The 23,996-nt window shown below is 38.5% G+C and overlaps 1 protein-coding gene across 1 annotated transcript in view; it reads right to left on the reverse strand.

Annotated features, from left to right (window-relative positions):
• LOC126260189 (beclin 1-associated autophagy-related key regulator) overlaps positions 1-23,996 on the reverse strand; it is a 123,638-nt gene that overhangs the window by 23,183 nt on the left and 76,459 nt on the right. Inside the window, exon 7 of the mRNA XM_049957465.1 lies at positions 17,673-17,849. Coding sequence (XP_049813422.1) covers positions 17,673-17,849 — 177 coding nt within the window. The remainder of the gene's footprint in view (positions 1-17,672; positions 17,850-23,996) is intronic.

Raw genomic sequence — 23,996 nt, forward strand, 5'->3', positions numbered from 1 at the left:
ACTTAATTAAAATGGAGCGAAATCAGTTCTGAGTAGCAGAAATCACTAAGGAACATGTCTTGGAAAACTTAGAAGTAGTTCACCTTGAACACCTCTACAAGAATTTGATGCATTCAAATTCTGAAATTAAGAGTGCATATGTGATATCAGGACATAATTAGTTCCCCAGACAATGCACTGCTAAATGGTGTTCTGCAAGTGCCCTTTTAGTCTGTATTTGTTTTATAAGAACACTCCTTGGGGAAACAAAGCAGAAATATAATAATTGCTAAGTGTAATTACCATTACAGAAAGTATTCCATTATGCCTTAATGAGATGATAGGGTGTGTACCCAGCCGGGGGTTGGGGTGGGGGAGTTTCTGGATTTTTCATAGATTTCACAGTTAAAAACACACTATTCCCCAGGAGAGAGTACATTATTTCCATATTAAGTGACACTATACTTTCCCTCAGAGCTGTAAAATTTATCAGTCCTCTGAATGGCAAAGGTTATATATGCCAGCTTAGAACTTCCTGGCACTTAAGGAAATGAAACCCAGCAAAAGGCATTGCATTCTGGAAAGATCTTTCATATGTGGCAACATGTAAACTGAATGTTTTCATATTGTTGTTGTGGTCCTCAGTCCAGAGACTGGTTTGATGCAGTCTCCATGCTACTCTATCCTTTGCAAACTCCTTCATCTCCCAGTACCTACTGCAACGTACATTCTTCTGAATCTGCTTAGTGTATTCATCTCTTGGTCTCCCTCTATGATTTTTACCCTCCACGCTGCCCTCCAATACTAAATTGGTGATCCCTTGATGCCTCAGAACATGTCCTACCAACTGAACCCTTCTTCTAGTCAAGTTGTGCCACGAATTTCTCTTCTCCCCAATTCTATTCAATACCTCCTAATTAGTTATGTATTCAGCATTCTTCTATAGCACCACGTTTCGAAAGCTTCTATTCTCTTCTTGTCCAAACTATTTATTGTCCATGTTTCACTTCTATACATGGCTACAGTCCATACAAATACTTTCAGAAACGACTCCCTGACACTTAAATCTATACTTGATGTTAATAAATTTCTCTTCTTCAGAAATGCTTTCCTTGCCATTGCCAGTCTACATATGATATCCTCTCTACTTCGACTATCATCAGTTATTTGCTCCCCAAATAGCAAACCTCATTTACTACTTTAAGTATCTCATTTCCTAATTTAATTCCTTCAGCTCAACCAACTTAATTTGACTATGTTTCATTATCCTCATTTTACTTTTGTTCATGTTCATCTTATATCCTCCTTTCAAGACACTGTCCATTCCGTTCAACTGATCTTCCAAGTCTTTTGCTGCCTCTGACAGAATTGTAACGTCATCGGCGAACCTCAAAGTTTTTATTTCTTCTCCATGGATTTTAATGGCTACTCAGAATTTTTCTTTTGTTTCCTTTACTGTTTGCTCAATATACAGATTGAATAACATCGGGTATAGCCGACAACCCTGTCTCACTCCCTTCCCAACCACTGCTTCCCTTTCATGCCCCTCGACTCTTATAACTGCCATCTGGTTTCTGTACAAATTGCAAATAGCCTTTCACTCCCAGTATTTTACACCTGCCACCTTCAGTATTTGAAAGAGAGTATTCCAGTCAACATTGTCAAAGACTTTTTCTCTGTCTACAATTCCTAGCAACATAGCGTTGCCTTTCCTTAACCTAAATTCTAAGATAAGTCGTAGGGTCAGTATTGCCTCGCGTGTGCCAATATTTTTATGGAATCTAAACTGATCTTCCCCAAGGTTGACTTCTACCAGTTTTTCCATTCATCTGTAAAGAATTTGCGTTAGTATTTTGCAGCCATGACTTGTTAAACTGATAGTTCGGTAATTTTATCATCTGTCAACACCTGCTTTCTTTGGGATTGGAATTATTATATTCTTCTTGAAGTCTGAGGGTATTTCGCCTGTCTCATACATCTTGCTCACCAGATGGTAGAGTTCTGTCAGGGCTGGCTCTCCCAAGGCTATGAGTAGTTCTAATGGAATGTTGTCTAAGCTCAGGGCCTTGCTTCAACTTAAGTCTTTCAGTGCTCTGTCAAACTCTTCACGTAGTATCGTATCTCCCATTTCATCTTCACCTACATCCTCTTCCATTTCCATAATATTGTCCTCAAGTACATCACCCTTGTATAGACCCTCTATATACTCCTTCCACCATTCTGATTTTCCTTCTTTGCATAGAACTAGGTTTCCATCTGAGCTCTTGATATTCATACAAGTGGTTCTCTTTTCTCCAAAGGTCTCTTTGTGATATATGCCTCTACATTCTTACGTTTGTTCTCTAGCCATCCCTGCTTAGCCATTTTGCACTTCCTGTTGATCTCATTTTTGCATTCTTTTTGCCTGCTTCATTTACTGCATTTTTGTATTTTCTCCTTTCATCAATTAAATTCAGCATCTCTTCTGTTACCCAAGGATTTCTACTAGCCCTCGTCTTTTTACCTACTTGATCCTCTGCTGCCTTCACTACTTCATCCCTCAGAGCTACCCATTCTTCTTCTACTGTATTTCTTTCCCCCATTCCTGTCAATTGTTTCCTTATGCTCTCCCTGAAACTCTGTACAATCTCTGGTTTAGACAGTTTATCCAGGTCCCATCACCTTAAATTCCCACCTTTTTGCAGTTTCTTCAGGTTGAATTTACAGTTCATAACCAATAGATTGTGGTAAGAGTTCACATCTGCCCCTGGAAATGTCTTACAATTTAAAACCTGATTCCTAAATCTCTGTCTTATCATTATATAATCTATCTGAAACCTTCCAGTATCTCCAGGCCTGTTTCATGTATAGAACCTTCTTTCATGATTCTTGAACCATGTATTACCTATGATTAAGTTATGCTCTGTGCATAATTCTACCAGGCGACTTCCTCTTTCATTTCTTACCCCCATTCCATATTCACCTACTAGGTTTCCTTCTCTTCCTTTTCCTACTATCAAATTCCAGTCACCCATGACTATTAAATTTTCGTCTCCCTTCACTATCTGAATAATTTCTTTTATCTCATCATAAATTTCATCAATCTCTTTTGTCATCTGCAGAGCTAGTTCGCACATAAACTTGTACTACTGTGGCAGACACGGGCATTCACTATGCTGTTTGTAGTACCTTACCCCTACTCCTATTTTTTTTATCCATTATTGAATCTACTCCAGCATTACCCCAATTTGATTTTCTATTTATAACCCTGTATTCACCTGACCTGAAGTCTTGTTCCTCCTGTCACAGAACATCACTAATTCCCACTATATCTAACTTAAACCTATCCCTTCCCCTTTTTAAATTTTCTAACTTCTAAACCCCGCCCGGAGATCCGAATGGGGGACTATTTTACCTCCGGAATATTTTACCCAAGACGAAGCCATCATCATTTAACCATACAGTAAAGCTGCATGCCCTCAGGAAAAATTATGGCTATAGTTTCCCCTTGCTTTCAGCCGTTCGCAGTACCAGCACAGCAAGGCTGTTTTGGTTAGTGTTACAAGGCTAGATCAGTCAATCATCCAGACTGTTGCCCCTGCAACTACTGAAAAGGCTGCTGCTCCTCCTCAGGAACCACACTTTTGTCTGGCCTCTCTAACAGATACCCCTCCATTATGGTTGCACCTACGGTACGGCTATCTATATCGCTGAGGCACCCAAGCCTCCCCACGAATGGCAAGGTCCATGGTTCATGAGAAGGGTTTTCATATTACGAAACTATGAATACAAATTCCACCACATAAAGCTCAGTAACTTCCAAAGCACTGAAATCTAGATTGGTTGACTAAAGTGAATCGTGCAATGCAATCACTGATCATCTCACATGATCTCGCCGGGCAATGACAGCAGATATTTGGAATATAGAACACATGATGCAGTCAGCCAATAGCAACATCATTGTCAAGTAGTGCAAACACACAAATGGGAAAAATTAATGTTTTAAATTAACTTTCATACTATATAGCTACAAGAAAAGCAAAGCTTTGTCATTTAATATTGGATGTCAAATATTTTTGGCTGTGTTTTTTTTTTTTTTTTTTTTTTTTTTTTTTTTTTTTTTCCAAGAGAGTGGTTAAGCAGGATACTACGAGCATAGCTTAAATTGCAACAACCGAATGCTTCTAAAAAAAGCACAATAATAAATTTCATTGTTGCGGACAGAACATTTCATGCGTTACCTGGCTGAATACATGTTCCATCAAGTGCTACATTTCCATAGACAAGCCAATTATGTGCAAAACTGCTCAAGAACTGACCTCACATTGATTTTAAGGATAATTGTACTTTCTACCATCTTATCGTATAATCCGTAATTTATGAAAAACTGATCTTGAACCTTGGCACTTTTTAGTGTGTTTCCCTTTAACATATGTTAACTACAAATGTGCAAGTAAAAACTTAAATAATGGCATAAATGCCTGGTCTTATGAGTATGAAATTTTCCTGAAAGCTGGTTCTCAATTTTGAATCAGAATCAAATGTTCTGTGATTTAAGAAATTCATCGTACATTCTCATACATAGTTCGTCTTACATAAAAGGAAACTTACTTTGAAAGCAATGCTTCTCAAACCACCATTTGCAATATTTTCCCATGACCTGTTAGAAATGTTAACAGTTGTGAAGTTACACTCATCAAAAACAGAGTACCGTTATGAAGTATTGCATAGTCTTAATCCTAAAGCCTGTATGACATTTTGCTGTTGGCAGATGCTTGTGTGTGCACTGTGTTTTGTTGTTTTAAATGGCGGATTTTCTTTGCAGCAAAAGTTTTATTTTGGTGACATTCTCTCATTTATGGTCACTTAGTCTAGTACAAAAAGGTGTGCATTATTCAGGAACACACATTTTCAATAACTTGCCAGCAGCCATAAAAAGCTTAACAACCAATGAAATTCAGTTTAAGAGAAGCCTAAAGGATTTATTGGTGACCAACTCCTTCTACTCCATTAATGAATTTCTTAGTGAAACCAACTGATTTGTATATAAGTACAACATAACCTCTGCACAATTTCAGTGCAGTAATGTGTTCATTGTAAATAAGTATTACAGCAGCTGTATTACATGTTTATCACCTTATAAATAAATAAAAAACTTTTTTATTTTAAATTCAGTGCATTAGTATTTGTAAAATGACTCTTAGTGTTCATTAAAAAATGACGATCATTCCACTTGGGACCTGTGGAATGGTACATTAGCTTATTTGTTTTAGTTGTAAATATTTGTCATGTATTGTTGTTTTTCTGACATGTTCCACATCCTGGAGGACCTCCTCACAACGGATCAATTGGAATGAAAGTAAATCTAATCTAATCTAATCTAATGGTTGCAGTCATTTATGGCTGCAGTATTATTCTGCAGTAGCGGGCTCAAGTAAAAGTTTTTGTTAGAGTACAGTCAAAATTACAAAAATTTAGCTGAAAACTAAAACGATGAAAAAATCCCGTGTTTTTCCCAGATGGAAAAGTTTCTGCATTCCTCCCAGTTGTCCCAGGGCATACACACCATGGATGAGGAGTGTATACGATTGGCAAGGAAGGGAGGGGGTAGTTCAAAATCAATGTATTAATTTGTGCTCACACTGCATGCATATATATGCTAATACAAGAAGCCTGCTAGCACGACATAAGTGGAACCAAAATTATTAGAATGTTTTATAGCTACAAATGTGAAAGGTAACAAGAATCCTTCAACTATGTGCATTTTTATGTTGAGAGGAGATTCACTTTTCATAGTAGCTTGATTGAATTGAAATTTAATTTGCACTTAATGATCTAATCTGTAAACAATATGAGAAGCAGAGTTGTGGTCAAGTAAATAACTAAAACAATGAAATCACTTACTAAGATTATCAGCAAAATTTTGAGGTGTACAGCAATTAGACAGGTGCTGCTGCTGCTGGTAATTATGACGATGACAATGGTTTCAGAGCACTCAACAGGTAAGTTATCAGCATCCATGCTATATATGAATGTGTCAACTTTATGAACTGAACAGGAAGGACCTTCCTTAAAAACAATGTTACTGTAGTGATGAACTATGGAAATATTTTAATATTCACCCCCCCCCCCCTCCATCTCCTCCTCTTTCTTTTCTTTGTCAATTTCTATCACCCCCACCACAATAAGAATTTGCTGGTTTTTACCCCCGAAGTATTTCTTCCCAGATAATAAGTAACATTTTTACCAAGTCTGGTTGTAATCAATCCAGTGCTTTAGGTGGAGATGTGGAATATACAGGTATGAATGCACATCCATCCACTTTTATAATACACTACTGGCAATTAAAATTGCAAAACCAAGAAGAAATGCCGATAATAAACAGGTATTCATTGGACAAATATATTATACTAGAACTGACATGTGATTACATTATCACACAATTTGGGTGCAAAGATCCCGAGATATCTGTACCCCGAACAACCACCTCTGGCCCTAATAACGGCCTTGATACGCTTGGGCATTGGGTCAAACAGAGCTTGGATGGCGTGTACAGGTACAGCTGCCCATGCAGTTTCAACGTGGTACCACAGTTCATCAAGAGTAGTGACTAGCGTATTGTGACAAGCCAGTTGCTCGGCCACCATTGACCACATGTTTTCAATTGGTGAGAGATCTGGAGAATGTGCTGGACAGGGCAGCATTCGAACATTTACTGTATCCAGAAAGGCCCGTACAGGACCTGCAACATGCGGTTGTGCATTATCCTGTTGAAATGTAGGGTTTCGCAGGGATCGAATGAAGGGTAGAGCCACGGGTCGTAACACAACTGAAATGTAACGTCCACTGCTCAAAGTGCCGTCAGTGCGAACAAGAGGTGACCAAGACGTGTGACCAATGGCACCCCATGCCATATGAGCCAGGTGATACACCAGTATGGCAATGACGAATACACGCTTCCAATGTGCGTTCACCACGCTGTCGCCAAACACGGATGCGACGATCATGATGCTGTAAACAGAACCTGGATTCATCCGAAAAAATGACGTTTTGCCATTCGTGCACCCAGGTTCGTCGTTGAGTACACCATCGCAGACGCTCCTGTCTGTGATGCAGCATCAAGAGTAACCGCAGCCATGGTCTCCGAGCTGATAGTCCATGCTGCTGCAAACGTCATCGAATTGTTCATTTAGATGGTTGTTGTCTTGCAAACGTCCCCATCTGTTGACTCAGGGATTGAGATGTGGCTGCACGATCCATTACAGCCATGCAGATAAGATGCCTGTCATCTCGACTGCTAATAATACGAGGCCATTGGGATCCAGCACGGCATTCTGTATTACTCTCCTGAACCCACCGATTCCATATTCTGCTAATAGTCATTGGATCTCGACCAACGCAAGGAGCAATGTCGCGATACCATAAACCGCAATCGCAATAGGCTACAATCCGACCTTTATCAAAGCCGGAAATGTGATGGTACACATTTCTCCTCCTTACACGAGGCATCACAACAATGTTTCACCAGACAACGTCAGTCACCTGCTGTTTGTGTATGAGGAATTGGTTGGAAACTTTCCTGATGTCAGGCCGTTGTAGGTGTCACCACCGGCGCCAACCTTGTGTGAATGCTCTGAAAAGCTAATCATTTGCATATCACAGCATCTTCTTCCTGTCGGTAAAATTTCGCCTCTGTAACACGTCATCTTCGTGGTGTAGCAATTTTAATGGCCAGTAGTGTATGTATGGATGCTACACTCATCCAATCACAGCTCAAAATGGAGGGCTTATCTCCATGCAAAAATTTAATGCCCTTAGATTGTCATGCAAACATCATTTAATTAAAATACAGTGCTTTGTTTACAGTGACATCATATGTGTTTACTTCTAGAAGCTTTGTATGACACAGGAGGGAGCTGAGAGTCAAACGATAATATCCCATATAATCCAAGTGACTGGATGGAAGTACATCATGGTCAGGTACTGACACTATACTGATATGAGACTGTTACAATATTTCTGGCTTCCAAACATATACTCTCTCACTGGCTGCATAGAACCAGCAGCTGACACACCCCATTTTATTGCCATCATACCTCATAACAAGGATCAACAACATGGCTGCAGGAAACACATTAAATAAGTCACTGGTCCTTGTCTTGACTTTTACCATCTTCTGCAGAAATATGTACTATTGTGTATTTGTCAAGTTTTAAAGTAAATTGAAATGGATTCAGGGAACTGCAATTTAAACATGGTGGATGTTCATAAAAAACCAAAGTGCATAGTGCAGATTCTATTGGCAGCACAACAAAATCTAACTGTTCACTGCTTCCCTCCCTACATTCATCCCAGTTCTCAACCAAGCTGCTGTCAATGCTCCCCCTCCAAACCTTCCATAGTGCTCTGCTCGAGCAATTGTGAAAAACAGATTGCAATATCTTCTAGCGTGGAAGTCATATGTAACAGCAGTAACTAATACATAAATAAAAGATCACAATCACAATTCAGTCCAATTCTCAAACTTCCACTTGTCCCGCGAACTAGTTACATCTTTTAGAACTATCTCCATGACAGGTGTTGCCGCAGCAATTTACTCTTGTGATAGAACTACATTTAGTGTAATATGATTTAGTTTGCTTTTAGGAATTTAATTCTGGATGAATTCTCTTTGTTGCTTCCTCTGAATGTGACCATCATCTTCTAAAGCTGATTAAAAGATGGTAAAATTTTTTACACATATTCTAATACATGAACAGTGATCAAATTTAGGATTGGCAGCCCACTTGGCAAATTATTACAGTCTCTAACAACCAAATAAAATATTTACTTGCGTTTGGAATCAAGAAATGTATTCCGAAGGACAATGTTTTCGCCTTTCAATATTACTTTTACTTAAAAAGCACCAGAGATATTTGTATGAGAACATTTTTACAAAACCCTTCAAATACAACGAGTTTGTATGATGGGAGAACTGAATGCTATGTTGTCTTGTGTTTCACAAAACTGTCGAAGCAGAGCTATAGATTGTTTTGATGGCTAGGTCATAGTTTCTCATGTATCCCTTGCACTACCACAGCACAAGTCAAATGTCATGTGACTGTTCAAGCAAGGTCAATACAGTATTGAGCAGTTAAGTGTGTCGGGAAATCTCAAGCCTGATCGAATGTCTAACCTATACTTCTGCATTCTTCAAAATAAATCTACACGTGACTTCAACAGTCAAAGCTTCATCTGTAAATGTAGAACAACCCCTATATCAATCTATCAAATAACATAAAAATGATGAACTCAGCAGCAATAGTTTAATCTGTGAATATAAGATGATCTGTATTTTTCAACTGATGATTTTGAGAAAAATTCCTATATTATAATTCTTGTTGTGCTTTCGACATACAGTTTTCAAATGTTTATGTCTTTACTGCGAGGACAAACTGCGTGCACCTGGGCTGAGGTATCCTTTGTTGAGAAGGTGCTACATTGTTGCTGTCTATGATTTCTGCCATTTTAGCAGCTATCTCACTAGACAAGGAGTGTGTGGCTGCTGTCTTGCGCAGCGTGGGGATTACTACTGTTTTTTCCCCCACTTCATGTACCAACATTCTTTGGGAAATCCTCTCACTGTTGCTATTTGCGTATATGGTGAAGGCGTTAATGCCAGCAATGTCAATCGTTCAAAAAAAAAAGAGGGTAAATAGCCGGCTTCTGGTTTTCCTTTAGGTAGAGTAAGCAGTGCACATTTGATCTACTCCTGTTTTGGTCTTATTATGCACTGTTATAATTTCTGATCCACAGTATGTGTCAATAAAATAGTCACAATGCATAGCTGAATACGGGATAAGATTTTCCTTTATTTAGCACATATGAAACTATGATACTATCCTTTCTGAACCAAAAAAGGCCGCTTCTTAATTCACGAAACTTTTGTGCAAACAAACTCTGGAGGTAGCGCCCTCTTATTACCGTCGTACGAGTCTATTCAAAAAATTCCGCAACATTCATAATTTCACATCAATGGTGTCTTGGAGTGAAATGCGGTTGGCATACCTGCACATGTCTCTGTTAGTTACTGTTCAGTGCTATATTGAGTAGAACGTTCTGTCACACAGTTTGCCAATTTCTAGATGACAAGCTTAGAGGAGCAATGCGTCTGTATTAAATTTTACAAAAAACTCGCGGAAACTTTTACAGGTCAGCGGAAACTTACCAGATGGGGTGACAGTCTTTCCTTCTCATCCCATCCGATAAGTTTTCCCTGACCTGGGGTTCTGGATGACTTTTCCGAACTATACCCCTTTTCCTAAACCTCTTCAGCCCGTTTCCTTCAACCCTCTTCCTTACCCATCAGCCCTTCTGCTGGAAGAGGGAGCCACTGGTTCCGAAAGCTCGCATACCTAAAACATTTTTTTAAAGGTGTGTTCTTCTGCCGCCGCTTGGCGAGTAGATTTTTTATCTATCCATTTACTTTACATTGATATCCATAAATTGGTCTGTGACAAGTGGGACACCAACAGTGGTGTAGCATCATATAAAAAAATCAACATAACTGGTACACTATATATGAGCCATCTGCAAGTACAAGAAAAATGGATAGTGCCAAAAATGGTGTGGAAATTGAAGCATGCGACATGGGTCATACTGAAGTACAGGTATTCAATGGACAGAAATGCATGGAGCAATATTTTGAAGATGGATCATTTTGTCCATATGACCCATGTAAATTATTTCCTGTTAAGATTGTTGCGCAAAAAGGAACATATCAAATAATTAAAAAGAAGGCAAATCAAGGGTAATTTTCGAAAATAATATTGCAATATTGCAATTGTTGTTGCTGTGATCAGTGGTGACACTGAACACTGTTTGGCTGTATAGGTTATTGTCAAGAAAAGTATTGTGTTGTTACTGAAACTGATGATATACCAGGTGGTTATAATTTAAACTTTCCCTATTTAACACATTATAACATGGAAAATAATTATTGTACGAGTACCAAACTTGGTAGCATTAATGTGCAGAGTACAGGGTGCATGATTTCCATGCCTCACAGTCCAGTTCCAACTATGGCCACCAGGTGCCGTGATCAGTCGGTGTCAACGTGAGCACAAAAGGAGCAGGGCATTATTGATGAACCTCTATTATCAAAACGCCAGTAATGCTGCACCTGTACTTCAAGAATATTGCTGCCTAAAAGGATTACAGAAGGGTCCTCTTTTTCCACTTGCTGTGCAGAGACTGAAGAAGTAGTTCAAATCAACTGGAGAACTGGGCATTGTTCAGGGAAGAGGCCAACAACCGGTTGTACCACAGGTGGTTGACGAAATCGCTGTTGCTACGGCAGACAACGCTGCGCCATTATTCCCGAGTATCAGCCAGTGTGCGTGCTGTGTCACGATAGTTGAACATCCTGTGGGCCACTGTAAGGAAGGTGTTTCGAACCATTCTCAAATGTTATCCATACAAGATCCATATCATACAGCACCTTGTACCACAGGATGGATAATGATGTGTTGACTTCGCTCTACACTTTCTTGCAGGGATTGAATTTGACGAGGGCTGGCCCTGGATCATCCTATGGACAGACAAAGCTAATTTTTCTCTGACGGGTGATGTGAAAACAAATGTCGAATGTGGGGATCTTCACCTCCAGTCAATGCGAACGAAGTTACTCTGTATGGTGAACGTTTCACCCTATGGTGTGGCTTCATAGCTATGTTCATCATCATTGGCCCACTCTTTTTTGAACAGGTTGGTGCTCAAGGACCAAAGACATGCAGCATGACAGGCCAGCATTACTGCGATATACTTTGCCAGCATGTCATAGTCGCCCAACAGAAGAGAGACGCATTGAACTCAGTTTTCCTGCACAATGGGGCCCTACTGCACATCGCTTGTGAAGTTCACCTGCTTCTTCGAAACACATTTGGAAACGATCAAATTATCAACCTATTGTTTCCAAATGCGTGGCCAGCATGATCACCTGATCTTACTCCCTGCAATTTCTGGTTGTGGGGCTACCTAAGGGACAGGGGAATATTCAAACACGTGCTGATCTAAAGCGCAGCATATTGAGAGAGGTAGCCAGCGTACCTACAGACATGCTTCGTTCTGCTGTGCAGAATGCAATCCTGTGCTTTCAGACTCTTCTGGACACTGATGGGCACCATATTGAGCCCCTTTTGTAATAGTAATGGTACTGGTATGTAATGGTATGATGTACCGTAGCAGCAATTAAAAGTGTTTCAACGGAATTGATTCTGCATTATTTCTCTTCCCCATATCCTTGACACAATGCTACCAAGTTTGGTACATGTATGGTAACTGGTTTCTGTGTCACACCATATTAAATAGGGAAGTTTGATTATAACTGCCCGGTATTACAGAGGTGGCATGAAAAACTGAGCCACCAAAACAAACACTATGTTCACCAGTTTTTCAAGGCTCTTGCTACAGAGACAATGACTGACAGAAGCTTTTAAAAGGGGTGCATAAACAAACATCAGCTGGCATTTGATAAAAAAAGAGTGCAGAAACCCATTAAACTTGGAGGATTACTGTAGGCATATGTTTGTAGAGCAAAGGAAGAAAAGATTCGCAGGCTCACCAATACTTTGCAGTTTTTAAGCATGAGCTTTCCAGTTCCACGATAACGTACCTTTTGTAAAACAAATATGAAATTACAGAAAAAGTTACCACTGTTTACTAAAATAATAAAGACTCAAGCTGAAGTTACTGTGAGAGACTTTTGTACAAATGGAGGCAAGCAGTTTCATAATGAAGATGTGCATAGATTTGCTGACTCAACTGGGCTAAAACATTCAATTACTACAGCATATAATATTAAGCAAAATGGAGCTGCCATCTGGGAAAACAGAAACCTGAGTGAGACAGCATGTTCTTGGCTTTTCTGTGGCAAACACCTACCAAAGACATTGTGGGGTGGCATAATTCTGTCTGCAACAAATACACTGAATCAAACTTGTCCCATGAAAATTAAAAGTGAAACTCCAATTGAGATACTATTGAAGTAGGAAGGTAATTTTGATAATTCAATTATATCTGGAATGGAATGCTATGGATGGATTCCTATCAAAAAATGGAAGTATGATGCTAAATATTCAAAAAGGATGCGTGTTTGGTTATGAAGGTTACGGGTATTACAGTTATTTTTCTGAAGTAAAAAAAAAAGATGTATGTGTAAATGTAGAAATTTAAAATTCAATTGCAGAAAAGTACAGAAACCTCTTAACTCAAGAAATTAAAAGGGTTATTGGTATGGCAGTTATAGATGAAAAGGAAAAAATTACAGAAACTGAATGTGAAAATATTGGCTCTGAAGAGGCTTGTCAACAGAACTGTACAAGCCAAAATGTAGTTTTAAGTAACAAAAAGATTAGCAACCATTTGTACAACACTGAGGAAAAAGTTGAGAGCACTAAGAGGTCAGAAGTGAAGACAAAGGAAGTCACAATTTACGTGAATATTGAAATTTGAAAAAACCGTCAAGTTATTGTGAAGATTCAGCCCACTGAGAAAGAATACTGCTTCTTTGTGAGACACACTGAGGAATTATAGAGGAGTAGTGCATTCAGAAAATTTTGAAGAATGAAAGAGTGCAATGGAGGAAGAAATAAATTCTCTGGCGAGGGAGAGAAACCATGGGAACCGGGTTCCCAAATTAAATCAAATAAGGTGACTGAAAACAGATTGGTTTTTGCAACAAAATTAAATGTAAATAATGAATTAATTTGATATGAGGCTCGATTGGTGGCAAAAGGATACACTAAATGATTTAGAAAAGACTATGCTAACATATTTAGCCCTGTAGCAAGATCTTAGATGAGGAGAGCCCTGCTCAGTGATGCAATTCAACATGACTGGTGTACAAGGCAATTTGATAAAAGGACAATTTCCACGTATCAACCAGACAGCTATGACATGGTGAAAGATATGTCCATAAATTGCTGAAGAGTCTGGACAGTTTGAAGCAAGCCTCAAAATGCTGGTATGAATGTCTTACTAAATTACTCAGTGAATGGAATTTACCAAGGATCTGTTCTGTTTCATGTTATGTTCTCCAGTGAAAACTTTGTACTGGTGTTGTATGTTGTTGATGGCTTGGCTATTGGCTCTATTTATGCAACAATTAAATTTATTGAACAGTTGGTTAAGGGCATTCAGATAACTGTATTCAAATACACCATATTTAGTGCAGTTGTTACCTCTTTTTCACATCTTAGGAGCTGTTTTTTACATCCATGTGCACAGGTGAACATTGAAATTAACATTAGTTCACTCCTAACTTTTTTAATGGTGCGGACACAGTTGATAGCATGAAGGCTTCCATGACCAGATGATATTGCAGCTGGTAAACCTTTTAAGGTATGAGCTTGAGGTCCACGAAACTCTTCTGTTCCAAACATGTCATCCACAACTGCACTGGACATCTTCAGAGGCGTCACTTTGTTGAGTTTTATCAACTGATAGGTCATACGTCAGAGAGCAATATATGTACCGCAGAAAAAGGGGGCATGGCCGGAGTTCCACATGATAAGCAGAGATTATCCTTGGCAAACATGATAGTTAACTATAGATTGTCATTTTGTCAAGGATGAAAAACTGTTTAATGACTCTACAGAGCTACTGTCTATATGTCACTATGTTTCCTATTGAAATTATCTCTATGATTATATCTTTAAATGGCTTCTCTACATGGCTGTCGATTATAGTTAAGTTGTTGTAGATAAAACTTTTGTTTCAGAAAACTTATCTTCATGACTTTCTGACTGAAGCTCATGCTCTGCTGTAGCCAATTTGTCTATTTTTCCTAGTCGGCAAAGACTGTTGTGTTCCTTTTGCTGTGTATTCATGCTTCTCTTGGTTGTCCCATACCACACGTGCATAGAATTGTATATATACCACGTGCTGACAGAGGAGGGTGTTTATCCTTTATAGATCACAGTGCAAGACCTACTTTGTTTGTTGGTCTAAAAACCACTCAGATATCATGTTTCTGTAAAATCTCTCCAATCTGTTATCTGTTACTTTTTTTAATAAAATGGAGAGAACTGTATTCTTTCATCATTGTTGTTCATGTTTGTCCATCAGCTGTATGTGATTTGGTAGTGGAATTCTGTTTGCTTCTTTCCTGAGTAGCCATTTTTCTCAAAAGCCTGCTTTAGATTTGTAATTTGGCATCCAGGTATTCCAGCATGCAAATCTTTTTGGCTCTATTCACAAAACCTCTCTTTTGTTGTAGATGGTGGTTAGAGTTATTACGCAAATATCTGTCCGTGCGTGTTACTTTTTGAAAACCCTTACGTTCCAAACTTTCATTGGTCTGTCTCATAACCAAAACATCCAAGAATGGTGTTCTGCTGTCATCTATTTCCATGGTGAACCAGATTTTTGAATCAATATAATTGAGAAAGTCAAAGAAATCTTCGAAAGTTTTTACCATGTGGCCAGACCACAAATGTGTCATTCACAAACCAATACCAGGTGGTTTCTTATGTGCTTTTTCTAAAGGTGACTGTTCGAATTTCTCCATATACAAATTAGCAAGACCTAATTAGTTACTCATTGCTACACCATAATATTTTTCATAAAATTCATCATCCCATTGAAACTGACTGGTAAGAAGATAGTGCCTGAAAAGTGCAGACAAATCTCCTGGAAAAATTTCTGTTATAAAAACCGTAACTTTTGTGGTCTGACCACATGATAAGAAAGCCTTAGATGAGTTCTTTGGTTTTCTAAATAATATAAATCCAAAAATCCAGTTTATCATGGAAATTGAAAACAACAACAACTTCCATTGGTGTGTGACATAACAAAAACATCCAAAAAAGGTATATTGTTGTCATTTTCAATTCCATGGTGAATTAGATATTTCGATTTATATTATTTAGAAAACCGAAGAACTCGTCCAAGGCTTTTTTACCATGTCGTCAGACCACAAGAGTTACGGTTTTTATAATGGATATATTTCCAGGAGATTAGTCTGCTATTTTCAGACACTGCCTTACTTCCAGTCAGCTTCAACGGTATGATGAATTTTATGAACAATTTTATGGCGTAACAAAGAGTAACTAATTAGGTCATGCTAATTTGTATATGGAGAAATTTGTACAGTCAGCTTTAGAAAAAGCACATAAGAAACCATCTCACTGGTATCGGTTTGTGTATGACACATTCGTGGTCTGGCCATATGGTAAAAAACAAACTTTGGGCGATTTCTTGGATTTTCTAAATTATATCAATTCAAAAATCCAGTTCACCATGGAAATAGATAATGACAGCAAAACACCATTCTTGGGTGTTTTTGTTATGAGACAGACCAATGGAAGTTTGGAACATAAGGGTTTTCAAAAAGTAATACACACAGACAGATATATACATAATAACTCTTATCACCATCTACAACAAAACAGAGGTGTCATTAAAAGTCTGGTGAATAGAGCCAAAAAGATTTGCATGCTGGAATACCTGGATGCCAAATTACAAATCTAAAGCAGGCTTTTGAGAAAAATGGCTACTCAGGAAAGAAGCAAACAGAATTCCACTACCAAATCACATACAGCTGATGGACAAACATGAACAACAATGATGAAAGAGTACAGTTCTCTCCATTTTATTAAAAAAAGTAACAGATCAGATTGGAGAGATTTTACAGAAACATGATATCTGAGTGGTTTTTAGACCAACAAACAAAGTAGGTCTTGCACTGTGATCTATAAAGGATAAACACCCTCCTCTGTCAGCACGTGGTATATATACAATTCTATGCACGTGTGGTATGGGACAACCAAGAGAAGCATGAATACACAGCAAAAGGAACACAACAGTCTTTGCCGACTAGGAAAAATAGACAAATTGGCTACAGCAGAGCATGAGCTTCAGTCAGAAAGTCATGAAGATAAGTTTTCTGAAACAAAAGTTTTATCTACAACAACTTAACTATAATCGACAGCCATGTAGAGAAGCCATTTAAAGATATAATCATAGAGATAATTTCAATAGGAACGAAGAGACCATGAAACATAGTGACGTATAGACAGTAGCTCCGTAGAGTCATTAAACAGTTTTTCATCCTTGACAAAATGACAATCTATAGTTAACTTTTATGTTTGGCAAGGGTCATCTCTGCTTATCATGTGGAACTCCGGCCATGCCCCCTTTTTCTACAGTACATATGTTGCTCTCTGACGTATGACCTACCAGTTGGTAAGGTTCAATGGATGAGCAACACCCCTGAAGATGTCCAGTGCAGTTCTGGGCGAAACGTTATGAACAGATGAGTTTCATGGATCATAGCTTTATACTTTGAAAGGTTTATCAATAGTGATGGCAAAGGTATTGTGACTGTTAGCACCAGAAGCCTTCAGCTACACTGTGAGCGAGTTTTAGTAGTTAATTACTGTCCCGCTGAGACAACCCACTAAAAGAAACAAAATAGAGGGAGGGGTTGTAGGGAAAAGCAAAAGCAGATATAGAAAATAAAGAAGCTGATGTTATGCATGGTTCTACAACAGAACAAAAAAATACAGTTACAACTACAACAATGCTCAAAATAAAAATTAAGTTCAGATGTAAATAAAAATATTTGGTTCCAACAGGGCTAGATGGTGAAATGGAGAGAAATAAAAGAGAAATTTAGTTCTGTGAGCAAACATAGATGCTGGTATCTCCTCTAAATGTATGTTATTACCACGTACCTGCCCAAGTCACTAACTTGTGTGTTTAATAAGTGAAGCACATTCTGTAGTGTGTGCGATGGTCTCAGGAGCTCAGGATTTACATTTTGCGAAAAGCAAAGATGGAGGATGTTTGTATTAAGTCTTGCTACTCTTCTTGCAAACTGATGGTCACTCATTTCATGGCTGCAAAAATCACTATAAAGAAAACATAAAAACATATTTTATTTTCTTATTCAAGAATGCAGGAAATTATAAATGTGACACAACAGAATTTTTATTTTGTCACTGCTTTCTTCCAAAACCCTGGTGAAATTTTAATCAAATTTGCAGTAAACAGCTTAATTATAACAAACACACTATCAACTGCAAATATATGTTTCTCTGCACATAAGCATACTTACATTCTCGTGTGCAAATAATCTAAAGGATGACAATGAATACTGTTCCCTCACACAAATGAAAGAAACGAAATAACAGAAAAAAGGGTGTTCTTTTTTGTCAAACTTGGGCAGTAATATAATCTCAAAAAGAAGTTTTATTATCTGATTACACGCAGTTCCATCAATAATGAATCAATGAAAACTAAACATTACAGAAGACTTACAGAAAAAAAACCTCGACAACTACTTACAGAAATTGATGTAGTTAACCAAAGACAAATATGTTGCCAACACAATGCAGCCTAGTATATACGAAATCGTGGAAACATGTACTGCTACTACGGGTGAAACTGTCACCGCTTTAACAGAGAGAGTGATTATGTATGAGGAGGAGAGTTAAGACTTGCATAAGCAGGCTGAAACATTAAAAGCTGCGGTACAGCAGTTGCACTCAGGATCAGTAGCTAAGATTGTGTTACGTGCACCTTCCCCACCTCTCAATCAGTTGTCAGCAAATTTAACAACGCCTTTTTCCCAGAAAAGTAATGGAGGATGTCACAGTATTCATGAGAGATGCATTAGCTACTGCCAAATTATGCAAATGGATGAATGAAACATGTTTGTGTGTGGTTATGGTTAATTGGCAAAAATAAAGTGTATGTGACGTATCATGAGATACTTAGGAGGAACAATCCGGAAGCTAGCTGATGGTTTACTCCAGCATTACTCCAGCACTACTAGAAGCAAAACAGTGTGAGATTTTTTAAGAGAGAAACTAAGTAGTTTAGTGCAGAAGTCTAATAAGTCAGTGAAATATCACCCAGAGTGAGACTGCACAATCCACCTGACCTGAATGAAGCTATTGGGCTCCCGACACCGCTGGAAGAAATTGATATTTCTATGAAAGGATATAATAACCGTAGGGTCGTCACCTTTGAAGTAAAGTGCTACAGCTGGGTCATCTGCAGAAGCAATGTCGCCAACCAGATGGTTAAGAGTGTAGCAAGTTGGTCAGAAGGCCCAAGCATGCAGGAATAAGAAACAAGGGAAACAATAAAAAAAATTGCCCATTAAACACAAATGGGAGTGTACTGCCCATTGCAAGGCATTAATAGTAGAATGAAACACTGCACATACATATGAAGAGATGAAATGCTGCTTGTTAGGTGTAGCAGCATTTCATAGGCACAGGTGCACACTTGTCAGTTGTTAGACTGAACATCTTAACCAGGAAGATACTTTGGTCTCCATATTACATGTTACATGGATTAGATGACAATGATGCAAAGTCATTAGGGAGAACACTGCTTGACTTTATAACTGGGACTAAAAAGTATTCAAGAATACATGGAAGTGTTGCGAAATGCTGGTGAACGTTATTCCGCAACTTTTGGACTACACTTCCTTCATAAACATCATGTCAAAGTCTACCTTTCATGGTATACAACTGAATTTGTGGAATTTTGTTTCCACTGGGAACATCAACCGCAAGTGAGACACAATACTGCAACGTGCACCAATTATGAAGGTGTTGCCAACTGAACTACAAACACATATGCTGAAGATTGGTTGCCATGATAAAATACCACCTGATACAGAGAAGCTAGTCTGGATTCCTGTAGATGCCAATGTATCATCACAAGAAGTGTTGCATAGAACGACTACAAACTAATGAAGAATTTTGTGCACCGAAGCAAGACACGTATTAGTAACGGCGAAGCATGACATGTATTAGTAATATAAATGGAGAATTTATGGTTCCTGTCAATATGGATAATTTTGGTGTGGGTGAGGTCAGTCTGCCAAAGGACTTGATGATTGCCAATTTAGACTTTCTGGATGAAGACACTAATAGGCCATGGAATGCAAATATTGTCATTGTTTCACAGAAATCACTGGGCTGTACTTAGAAGTAAGGGTTCTGTTGCAATTACAGATACCTGAATGCCAAAGCTGTGCAGGTACTTTTCAACAGTGGATCTAAGAAGTTGGTATCATCAACTAGAAGTAATTCCAGAAGGCAGGTTGAAAACTGCTTTCACAGCACCATAGGGATACTACCAGTATGACAGAATGCCATTTGGACTTATAAATGCAGTGGCTACACTTCACAGACTATTGGATGGCTTATTTCACAGACTGAAACCTAAAAAAAGGTATGGTGTGCGCCGATGACACCATTGTATTTTTAAGAGATATGGAAGAACACATCAGGCATTTGGATGTAGTATTTAACATATTATGGACAGCAAGTATGGGTGCTTAGTGTGGATAAATGCTATTTTGCACAAAAAGAAGTTAAGTATCTTGGCCATGAAATTAATACAGATAGTGTAAAAAATGATCCCTGAGTTATTTCAGCACTCCGTGACTTCACAACACCGCAAAGTACCAAATAACTTCACTCATTCCCAGGCCTATGCAATTATTATAGAAAATTCAGTAAAGATTTTGCAAAAATTGCAAATCCATTGAACTCATTGTTGGGAAAATGAGCAAAATACGGAAGGACAACAGACTGCCAAACATCATTTGAAACATTGTGAGGTGGGGGGACACACAACATCTGACCCAGTGCCAATATTCCCAGATTTCAAAAAAGAATTCATTCTTTCTTGTGATGCCAGTAACAGTGGGCTCAGGTGCATTCTCAGTCAAAATACAGTCAGTGAAGAACATTCCGCAAATTATGTGTCTAGACAACTCAACAAGACAGAATAGAATTATTTCAGGTCAGAAAAGAAGATGCTAGCAGTGATTTATGAAATTGCATATTTTAGCTGTTTTGAGCATGGAAAAAAGTTCAAAGTAGTAACAGACCATGCATCACGAAAATGGTTATTAGGATTATAGGATCCTTCTAGTAGGTTAACAAGATGGGTGCTCAAACTGAGTGCATTTGATTATGAGGTAGTTCCATAAAGGGAAGAAGCATACAAATGTGGACATATTGAGAAGAAAGACAGCAAATAACAGGTAAAATGTGACTGAATGGCAAAAGGTGCAAGCAACTGACGTAGTGCACCAGGCATTCAAGCTGCAGCCACAATTTGTGATGCACGATTCTTTAGTCTGTAGATCAACTAAGTGGTGACCATGTGTGGTGTTTCAGCAGCAGTCAGGGATGAAGTTTTGCAATAAGCACACAACCACATATTAGCACATCATGGTGGTCACAGAACTATGGTTAGGAGGTTTGCTGAAAAATGACAGTGGAAAACTAGGAAACATGGTGTGCAAGAGTACGTAAATAATTGTATACCTTGTGCCTCTGAAGTTCTGCTGAAGAACATATAGTAGGATCTCAACTATCCAACTCCGGCCCGTGACTGTCCGGCCTACTTAATCAATATCATAATAATATTCCTGCATGATGAAATAGGGTTAATTTACTATACATACAGTATTTTTCCAAAGCTTTAGCAAGTGAGGACAACCTACAATGCTGTGTGGCCTTTCAAAACGTTTAATGCGCATTTTGTGCTTCTAGCACATCTGAAGTTACAGTTATAAGGTACATACTGTACTGTTAATATTAAATAAATTACCGGAACCACTCTTTAACAAATGATACTTAGAGGTGCTCTTCCAGTGATCACAAACAACAATGAACACAAGTATAGAGCACCTCTGTTTGTAACCCCCTCCCTTTTCTTTTCAGTTGCATATCAGACACCCAAAGTGTGCGCATTCTTAAATTGTTGTTTTGTGTGGTCCTTTGTGTTTTAATTAAAGAGTCCAAAATTGTTGACAAAACTTGTATGAGTTTAGATCACAAGCTAAGTGCTGTAATGTGACTTGATACTGGGGTAGCAACCAAAACTATTGCTTTGGAGTTACAGGAAGTTAGGGGTAGGAAAAGTACTATTGAAGACTGGAAGAAAAATAATGAAGACAACATTGAAAGGTAAGCATAAAGAAGTTGTGGAAGCTTTTTTTTTGTGGCACCAACATTTAAGAGGGAAAGGTTTGCTTGTTACTGGGCCGATATTGCAGGAAAAAGCACTGCCATTTCACTGACAAGTAGAATGAGGAGATCCAGAATTTGCTACCAGTGATAAATGATTGGACTGGTGGAAAAAACAATTTGATATTCAGCAGATTACCATTAGTGGAGAGGCTTTATATGCTGACAAAGAGCCTGTGTCATTGTTTAAAAGACAGCCTTTCGATGTTAACTGAGGAGGACAGAAAGACAGCCTTTCGATGTTAACTGAGGAGGACAGAATTTCTGACGAACAGCTGTACAACTGCAATGAGAGTGGTTTAAATTACAAGATGCTCCCTAAAAACATGCTTTCTTCGCACCCATGTACAAGAAAAGTAAGCAACAAGCTGCCTTACTGGTTTGCTGTTATGCAACTGGCAACCACAAGCTTAGGTCTACATTAATAAGGAAATCACAGAAAACTAGAGCTTTCAAAAACCTGAAAAATTACTAATTGCTGCCCCTACATTAAACTCATCAAAAGAAAGCATGGATGAATTCAAAAATCTTCAAAAGCTGCTTCCAAAATGAATTCATATCAGATGCAGAGAAATATTTGAAAGATAACAATTTACCTAGGAAAGCTCTGCTGCTTCTTGATGATGTGACTTCACATCCTACCAGTGATGAACTCACAGACGGAGATATCAAAGCATTATTTTTTTACCACCAAACGTCACTGCCCTTTTTCAGCCGATGGACCAGGGCATCCTTGAAATATTAAAGAAATGTCACCACCCTATTCTCAGTTGATTTACATCATCAGCAGCTGATAATGAAGAAGACTGTGTAAACATTCTGAAGAGGATTGACTTGCTGGATGTCACAAGGTGGCTGCCCAAGGCATGGCAAGAGATTCTGGACCTATCACTTGTAAGGTCTTGAAATATTCTTTTAGACCATGAAGGTGGACATTTTAACTCTGAATCCATGTGTAAACAAAAGTCAAAGATGGTAACGATGATATCATTTTGATACTCACAAATGTACTGCGCTGTATGTTGAAGCAGAGGATGTCACAAAATGGATGGCAACTGATGAAGTCGATGAACTAACTGACGATAGTATTGTAGAAACAATGACACAGGTGGAAGAAACACAAAAGGAGGGGGGAAACTCTGATGACAGGAGAAATCTCATCACACATTCGGAAGGGTTCAAGATGACTGAAGCAGTGTTGCAGTACATTAGTGAGCAGGAGGAAGCAACACCAGCTAATATCATCTGTTTGCTAAGTGGGGGGTTACTGCAGCACTAAAGGGGCACAGGAAGGAAACAGCTACAAAACACCTTTTTAAAACTTCAAATCTGTAAGCTTAATCTTTTTTGTTAGGCCTGTCTTTACACATGTGTGTAATCATACATTCACACTTTATAATGCAGATTGTTTTATGTTTCCTGTACTAATTTCTGAAGGGTGCAGGATGTATATAACAAATAGCATGTATTATGTAATGAGACAGAAAATGTTAATAAAATTGGGTTTTAGTATTAAAAAAAGGTGTTTTGAATCGTACAGTTAGGATTGGAAGAGAGAATTTACAGAACTCTGGCCTATCCGGCTTTTTTCATTATTTGGCTTGACCTTCCGCCACATGAAGCTGGATGGTCATGAGTCAACTGTATTAATAATAATGTGTTGCATGGCGGATCCAACTCATGGGGTGCACGTACAAATTTTTTAAGTTATTACTTGCCACAGGCAACTGAGAATCAGATCTGGTTCATAGCATGTGTCACAAATAGTACCTTGGGTATGCAAGGAGTGCAATGCTGCAGTAGACAGGGTGCCATTCATAAGTTTTCACACAGAGCTGAGCCGTAATCAAAAAATGTAAATAGTGCATTATGACAGAGCCCAATGCTGCCACTCAACGAACCTTTCAGTACAGAGCCACAACATATAGGCTCCACGCTCAAACACTCCATGGTGTCCTGCCACTGACAGAAAGTGGAACTGACAATAAGACACCA

Source organism: Schistocerca nitens, chromosome 5 (genome assembly GCF_023898315.1).
Source record: "Schistocerca nitens isolate TAMUIC-IGC-003100 chromosome 5, iqSchNite1.1, whole genome shotgun sequence".
In the NCBI taxonomy this organism is placed as follows: domain Eukaryota; kingdom Metazoa; phylum Arthropoda; class Insecta; order Orthoptera; family Acrididae; genus Schistocerca; species Schistocerca nitens.